Source organism: Rhinolophus ferrumequinum, chromosome 4 (assembly GCF_004115265.2).
Source record: "Rhinolophus ferrumequinum isolate MPI-CBG mRhiFer1 chromosome 4, mRhiFer1_v1.p, whole genome shotgun sequence".
NCBI classification, from domain to species: Eukaryota; Metazoa; Chordata; class Mammalia; order Chiroptera; family Rhinolophidae; genus Rhinolophus; species Rhinolophus ferrumequinum.
The window spans coordinates 61,446,656-61,455,102 of record NC_046287.1 but is presented as its reverse complement, the minus strand read 5'-3'; the positions used below and the strand labels follow the sequence as shown (position 1 = coordinate 61,455,102).

The window sequence follows — 8,447 nt, the reverse complement described above, 5'->3', positions numbered from 1 at the left end:
AGACGGGTTTCTGACACATATCACAACCCCTCTTCTGTTGCTTCCCTTCTCTCCAGCCAACTCAACCACCCCCTTTATCCTGTGAAAATCAGACTCGAGGAGAACAAGAGTGCAGGGTTAATAGTCTCACTCTAGTTCTTCTCTGTGGACATGTGTGTTAATAGTGCAGCTTGTTTTCCTGCCTTGCTTATCTTCCTTTGCAATAGCAGGTGATTAAAGGGCAGTTTTCAGAATACTAAAAACTAGAGTGTAAGAATGATGAGCCTTTCCCTAGGGTCCCTTTGTGCTTTCCCTAACTCATCAATGACAGTACAGCCCTCCCAGGATGGCCCCAACAACTCTCCTACATAGGACTTTCTACCTAGGTTAATAAGCAGAGTGGTTCACCACAAGGTAGGTGATGTGTTGCCAAGAATCACCGTATATTATGCCTGTTTAAGAAATTTCCTGAATTTCCAGTGACTATTGGTATCTTAACACAGTAGCTTTGACTAATATATTTGTCTCCTAATAAATCACCCAGGCTCTTTGTTTTGGCCATTCCACGTCTCTTAACAGGAAACCTAACACTGAGTCAGGATGATCACAGGCTGGAGTCCTGCCTGTCACCCCCGGAAACCAATCATTCGTGGCTGGTCTTAAAGGGCAGACTTGCTTATAAAGCTCTGGGTCATCAGAGTTTGGAGAACTATAAGAAGCTGAGGGTGGTGTAATTTAGGGGAAGTTGCACGTAAATTCTTCAATGTAAATTACCAAATACATAATTATATCAAATATAAAAATATTACATATGTACTCCATTTAAATGCTAAAATTACTTTTTTGTACACTTGGCTTTCATAAATCAGAGGTTACAGAAATAATGGTTTTTCCCTCTGTATACTTCATATTCCGTGTGTGTGTGTGGTTTCATTTGAAGGGCTCAAAATACCCACTCTTCATATAGTCCTGTATAAAATGGTTTCTGTAAGCAGATCATCACAACTTATTTTATTCCATTATAAAATTAAACAAGTGGGAGACTATCTCCCCAGTCATCTCAAAGACACAGTTGGCAAATTACAGTCGAGCTCAAAACCATGGTGTTTGTTGAAAGCCCATATCTTTACTATAAGCCTATTGTCTTTTGAAACCAGAATATATATTGCTTTACACATCTTTAAACAACCATTTTCTGTTAGCTGGGAGTAAATGATACTCCTGTTCTAGACACATTATTATAACTATCCCTTCTGGCTCTGAAGCTTCTGGATGGATAAGCAATCATTTTATCTTTGCCAAAAGTAGACTACTCTAAGAAACAATCTGAATAAATAATAATAAATACCTCCATCAGTTGTAAAATTTTAATATCTCAATAAATACCAGCATTCCCACTACTGCTAATTTGTTAAATAAACAAGATAGAGCTCTATTTCCAAATGGTAAAAATCAGCAACACTATTAGCACTAGACTGGGAAAGCTTCAAGTGGTAATGTTTGGTTTTTCATCTTACGTATACATTTTAGCAAAATAATGCCATCCTAATTTATGTTTCAAAGCATAAATTCTCTGAATCTTAGAAAGGGAATTCACTATCACCATATTACCCCTTCTTCCAGCCATCTCCTCTCACAATAGTAAAATGTTGACCTATTAAAGCAGAGAAATTGGCAGCCCTGAGCCAAGCTGAGAGCTGATATAATAGACTCTGATTTAAAGATTCAATTGCCATTTTAGGTCTAAACAATCACTAATGGGAAAATGAAATTTGTTTTCAACTTTATCTTACTATTATCATTCACTCATGTTTGGCATTATCCCTCCTTTTAATTAGGTAAATAAAAAATCCTCAGTCATAATCTTCATTTTCCAGTGCCCTTTAATCAGCTACCAGTTATAGAGTTAAGAGCTGATTTAGGCTTGTGCTTATTGTGGAAATTAAATTTTTATGAATGATTCTGGTGACATTCTAAATAATTGATGTAAGTCCCCAGAAGTTTTTCCTGTTAGTGAGCTAAGGGATTCAATTTAATTCAAATTTTGGTCCAGGACTCCTATAGTATGAAGTTGCAATTTACTCAAATAGATTTCTTAAGAGTAGAATTTTAAAACAGGTACAGAATGTAGCTTTTGTATTAATTACAATTCTTTATTCTGACTGGTGCTCATGGGAGAAGTAGGGGAACCAGTCTAATAATTTTGTATTTTTTCATCAAGAAAACTTGGACGAGGTTTGGAAGGCACCTGCTAGGGGGAGTGGCCTGCACCTTGGAGTAGCCCCTTGCTTGCTTGAGCGGAGCCTTGCTGGAGCCCCTCTTCCTGTAAGACCCTGCTATGTCCACACACACTGCCTGCAGGGAATGGCGCTCTGGAGCCCATACAGTGTGAGGTCCCAATCCTTGCATTTAGCACCCTCTGCACCCGCTCGCAGCTAGTAGCATTTCAAGATGTTTTTAGGTAGACGTGTAAGGGCCCAGAGAAGTTTTAAAAATACTTTGGGACCCTTAACCTTCATTTTGCAGCTAATCAGTGAGTGAAGTTAGAAGGCTCTCCATTATCTAAGAGCCTCTTCCCTATTGTCTTGGCACTAAAATTTTACCAATCTGAGTCCTAGCATTATACTGGAAATACACTGCCAACCCATCCCACTGTTCCCAGGTGAGGATCTCAGACTTGCAGGCTTCTGGGAGGGGTTTTCCTGCTGAGCATGCAAGCCGATGCAGCTGGAACAATTGGGAGCAGCAGGCTGGGCTTCAACAGCTGGCTTCAGGAGCAGTGCTGGACTCCAGGCGATTGCGCAGATGATTGGCGAAGTCCACCTGGGTCTGGGATAGGACCTGGTTGATGATCGTCTTTGGCAGCCATCCCTAGAGTAGAAGGCAGAAGAATTTGGCGATCTTGTGGGTGATGGTCCACTCTAGACACTTCTGCACCCTATCACAAATGTGGGCCGGCTTGGGCTTGGTCTTCTATCTGTACGTGCATCCTTGTCAAGGGCTGGATTGCTGCCCTCCCTGTCATGCCAGTGTCAGAAGCACAGGATGTACTGTTAGGACAAATCTCAGCCCTGTCTTCCCAGCAGTGTGACCCTGAGCTAGTGAGCATACCTTTCTGGACCTAAGTTTTCTTTCTAAAATAACTACAGAGTTGAAATTTGATATGAGAGGTAAAAGGGAGCCATTGCAGGCCTTTGAGATGGTGGAATGTGAATTAAGCCATTACTCTGGCCTCTTACCTCTCCAACAGTCTGATTCTCTCAAAATGGAAGAGGATTTTCCCTATTCTGTGTGGGATAATGTGGGAGCGGGTATGAACCTGTTTTCCTCTCACCACCTTCGCACAGCCACCTCCCGTGCCCCTCACCTTGAGGTCAATGCTGAGCAGCCAGGTAAGTTTGGTCTTGGAAGGACTTCCAGGCAGAGGATGGAGCACCATGCACGTGGGACCGTGCTCAGCTCTAGCAGATGAAGAGGAGTCAAGTCAAAAGGACAATTCCGAGTTCTCTTTTATGCTGACTCATACTAGCCACATGCTTGAGTGCCTTGTCTTTCCAAATATCATCAGAGAAGTATCTTTTGCTACAGGTGATATTTGACACCTGGCATGGTTGGCATGGTTACCAGGTCATCAGAACAAATGCTGACTAGAGCTGGAGCAGGAACCTCGAAGCCTCCTGTGATGCCTTTTCGTTGCTGGATGACAGGTTAGGGAAAGGGTCCAGGGTGCTGGGTGGGGCCCCTGGGGAACTCAGCAGCTGTGTTCTAAGTGGCGTGGATTAAAGTTTAATCATCAGTACAATCGTACCTGACGATATCAGCTAAACCTCAGCCCTACCTCTTGCTTTAGAAGATTATTAAGATTCTTCAAATTTTGGGGGAGGATCAGGACAAACTGGCTACGTAAGTAGGGCCAGTTTTGTCTTCCTGCCCTACTATGGAAAATGCGAATCTTCCCTGTGAAGGGAAACTGAGGGTAGGGGCCAAGGATTGGTTTCCAGGAGCCAGGGATTTATCACACGCTTGGCCCACAGGCCTGTGTTAGGAAAGGGAGCTTTTGAGCCTGCTGCCAGTATTACCTGATGACACCTTTCTGCTCTGGCATCTCCCTGAAATGTGTGGCCATGCCAGCCAACACACAGGTAGAGCCTCGGCGCTTCGCACAGCGCACGCTCACGAAGTCCCGGGGCCCCACGAGGTTTCCTGCTGATTCTGCAGCCAGCTCATGGGTGATCATTGTGTCTTTTCCAATCTTCTGAAGGACCTGCCAGGCCACAGGGAACCAGAATCGCTACTCAGTTAGTGCTGGCAGGAAGGAACCACCCACAGTTTGGCCTCTTTAGACTGGGTTCTCATGGGTCCCTGCCGCCCACACAGGGACTCGCCTCACCTTGATCTCCTTGACATTCGGGTTCCACTCTCCCATCGCCTCCATACGTTCCACAAGCTCTTCATAAAGCCTCTCCATGGGTTGGTCCAGCACCACCTCCAGCCGGAATACCTTGCCCACGTCCGGGACCACTTTACTCAGCACTTTGTCCCCATTGACCTGTCAGGGAGAAAGGAGCCCCAGGAGAAAGGTTAGAGAGAATGATTGCTAGCCCAGGGCACGCAGACAATGCCAGGCAAGGCGGGAAGCGGAACAGCAAGAACTCTAAGCTAAGTATTAAGAAACCTGAAACTATTTCTGACTAAGGTGGAGAAGGTGATCTTTCCTGCCACAGGCCTTGTACATCTGCTGAAGACTTGAGAGGCGACCTGTCTGCTCCCTGGGCCCTATTTGCTTGGTAGGCATGGGCAGGTCCAACTGAAAAGAACACTACCTCAGAAGCTCAAAAATCCTGAAAGAGACAAACCTGAGAGTGGGAAAAGTCCAGCTTACAACCAACTACATAGAATGTTTGATGGGATCTTAAAGATTTTTTCAGTCTAGTACCTCATTTTACCCAAGAAAGAAAGAGGGCCACAGGTCAGTGATATGCCCAGGGACCCGTAGCTAAGACCAGTGCTGGGCCTAAGTCCCAGATTTGTTGACTCCCAAACTAATAGTAGTAGTCTGTTAACTCTACATGGAGAGGTTTTACCTGAACTGGGGGCAATGGCCAGCACGTAAGCTTTTGGTGAAGATAAAACCACCAAAGTCTCACTAGAGCCACTGGCCGTTAATACGCGCTGCGCTAACGGGCTCCCTGTGAAGGTGCAGTGCTCTCGAGCAGAGAGCCCAGAAGGTTTGGGCCGTCTGTGTTCTAGTCCAGCCCTGTTGCAGGTGAGCCCAGCTCACCTGTGCAAGCTGAGCCATAAAACAAGCTGAACGGCACAGACGCTCTACCTGACTTAGCTCGGGAACTTTGGGCCCAGGTGAGGAGGCCGCGAATACACACAGACCATTGCATGGTCTCTGCTGAACAGGTGGACAGCGTGTTTGGAGGTAGGTAAGGATTCAGGAACAATGTGAATTGCTCAAGTGTGAGTCTCCAGGATGTCTTTGACGGAGGAAGGGAGTAGCTGAGGATATATTTTTGGGAAAGGAGAATTCTCAAAACTACTTGTTGCCCAGTGACTACTGCACAAGGCAGGAATTCTGAGGAGAGCAGAGACCCCCAGCTGGCCTTGAGGATGGCAATGAAATAGACAGGAACTGTGTTCCCTGCTTACCTGCTGGTTCTCCTTCTTCCAGCCATCCGGGCTGCTGAGAATACCCAGGGCCTTCTGCATGGCTTCCTCTCCCTGCCGGATATAGGCCAGTTCCTGGTCGCTGTAGAGAGTGTCCTCCAGCCGAGAACCTGGGTACACAGCCAAGGAGAGACCAAGCTTCCTACCAGTCCCCTAGCCTCCCGTCAGCTTACATCCCTTTGATCTCTGGATCTGCTCTTTTCTCTGAAGAGCCAAAACCAAAGCCATAGGATTCGCCTGCAGATCCAGTTAGACATAGCAGTTTCAGGTGACAGGGAGGGGATCTGACAGTGAGAAGAAACTCCCTTCCCATCCTCTCCAGTGACTAAGAAAGGCCAGAAGGGTGAGGAAAACCAGAGCCACATGTGCCATGTGTGCACCCTGGGGGCCTCCTGCCACTGGCAGAAGCCGGGGAGCCTCAGCACTTACCCAGCAGAGAGCTCCGGCGCCGGACCTGGTTAATCCATGCACTTGGGGTCGGGCCTCCCAGAGCCCTCCGGTTCAGCTCCTGGCCAAGAGCCAGCACAGCTTGGTGTCTTAGCCCTGCAGGGAGAGGAGGAAACTTGCCTAGGAGCAGGAAAGCCCCTTGCATGCCTTCATCTTGTCACAGATGAAACTGGTTTGGAGACGGAAGTGACTTGATCAGGAACACACTCTTACTAGTAGGAAACTGAACTAGAGCCAGCTCAGCTCACAGTCCAGTGCTTGTTACACTGCGCCAGGCTGTCTCCAGGGCCCAGAAATCTGCCTGCCATCTGGGCTGGCCAGGCCTGGTACTGCCTGGAGGCAGGGGCCACACCAGAGTTTCCTTCTTGAAAGGGAGAGAAGTTTTGTTCAAACAACCAGAAAAATTCTGTTCAAAAAGAGAATTACATAGACACAGACAATAGCTTAGTGGTTACCAGAGGGTAAGGGGGGTGGGGGGTGGGAGATGAGGGTAAGGGGGATCAAATATATGGTGATGGAAGGAGAACTGACTCTGGGTGGTGAACACACAATGGGATTTATAGATGATGTAATACAGAATTGTACACCTGAAATCTATGTAATTGTACTAACAATTATCACCCCAATAAATTTTTTTAAAAAAAAGAAGAATTAAAGACGCCTGTCCCCTAAGGTCTGGAGCTGCCAGCAACTAGGGTCTTTGCTCTTCTGCTGTCTTACTCCCCTTTCTTTTTCTTTTCCCCGCCCCTGTGTCAGGCTTTCCAACACTGCTTGTTGGAATCAAGGCTTGCTCCTCCCTCTACCACTGTGGCTAGGACTTTTGTGGTGCCCTTGGTACTGATCGTAGAGGAAGTCTGAGTCAAGAAGAGTTCAAGGAAGATTGGAGCCCTGTTGGGGAGACCAGAATCTAGAAGAGACACAGACATCTTGGTATCCAGCCCACCTGTTCAGGTATGAAAATTGAGGTCCAGAAGGGACAAGACTTGCACAGACTCACCCACTAAGAGGCAGAACCTGAGTGGCTTGGCCCCAGTTCAGCACTTTCCCCAGTAAGCCACATGCCTGAGAGCTCTTGGTCACCCCCTAAACACCCTCTCCCCCAGGGAACTCACCCTTCATGTTGCGCGCGTGTCTGTAGGAGCTGCCCGCACACAGCTTAAACATTGCTAGGAGCATTGTTTCCTGGCAGCTGGTAGCCTCTGCTCGTGCCTCTGCTCTCAGGGGTGGCCTCTGTCCTGCCTGGGCCTGTCAAGGTCTTCCTCGGTCCTGCAGCTGTGCTGGGACTGTGTGTTCTGCCTCTTAAATGCCTCCAGCTGAAGGCTGTGCTTCATCACCGAGAGATAAAAACGCCATCACTCACTGTGCAAAGGAAGGGGTCAAGGATAGAGGGATTGCCTCACACCACTGCTTTGGCCATTTGCGTGTGTGTGTTGGGCAGGGGGGGTGAGGCGGGGGGAGGCACAGAAAGGAGTAGGGAGGTTGGTGTCTGACTCAGTGGGTAGAGAGAAATAGAAAAAAAGCAGCTGAGGTAAAAGCAGTTTAGAAGAAAACATACACATTCCAGCAGTGATTCTCAAATAGCTTGTAGGCTGTTTAAAATACAGATTTCTATCCCTTATTCTCAGAAACTCCAGATTTACTAGGTCTAGAATTGAGGCTCTGAAACCTGTATTTAAAAACAATCCTAGCTGATTGCCATGCGGGTGTTACCTGAACCCCCTGTGCTTTGGGAAACTCTGCCTGTGAATGTCCAGATGTCTGCTACTAAGAGAACTTAGTGGGCCAGAGCTGGGAGAGGCCATCCAGGCCCTGGATGAGGAGCCCAAAGTCCAAAGAATGGAAGTGACTCGTTCAAGATCAAACAGCTGGTCGGTGGCAGGGCTGGGACAATAGCACACGTCCTCTGCCTTCAGTCCCCCTTTCCACGGTCCCTCTGGCTGCCCCCAGACACTTTGTGTGTTCCAGTGTTCCATTTTTATATGAACAACTATTTATATAAATCACTTTATCAAAACCCTATGCAGAGTTCGTTCCCTTAGGAGCAAGGATGATACCGCAGGGCTGAGTCCTGTAAGCTCACGAGCAGAGGGTAGAACTGGCCAGACGCACAAGGAAAGGGGACCTGAGCCTGGCCGTGCCCTGCACGCTTCCTTACACTTTCCATGAGTACCCAAGCTGGGCAGGCTACACCACAGGGCTTGGCATGAGCTGAAAGGTTGAAGAGACAGGATACTTGGGTGCTCATCTGAGTCTTTGCACTTTGGGGGCTCTGTGCTCTAAACAGGGACCCATACAGCAGCCGAGTCTCCTCTGCAGTTCTTCCCACACACCATCCGTATCCCAGCGAG

At 47.4% G+C, this 8,447-nt stretch overlaps 1 protein-coding gene across 1 annotated transcript; it reads right to left on the bottom strand.

Annotated features, from left to right (window-relative positions):
* Positions 1–33: 33 nt before the first annotated feature.
* STAR (steroidogenic acute regulatory protein) lies at positions 34–7,381 on the bottom strand. Its single transcript, XM_033104209.1, has 7 exons — positions 7,212–7,381; positions 6,082–6,195; positions 5,635–5,762; positions 4,370–4,528; positions 4,059–4,243; positions 3,347–3,440; positions 34–2,850 (listed from the first exon to the last, which is right to left on the bottom strand). The coding sequence occupies exons 1-7, from the start codon at positions 7,273–7,275 to the stop codon at positions 2,737–2,739; spliced, it is 858 nt and encodes a 285-aa protein (XP_032960100.1). The 5' UTR covers positions 7,276–7,381; the 3' UTR covers positions 34–2,736.
* Positions 7,382–8,447: the final 1,066 nt, after the last annotated feature.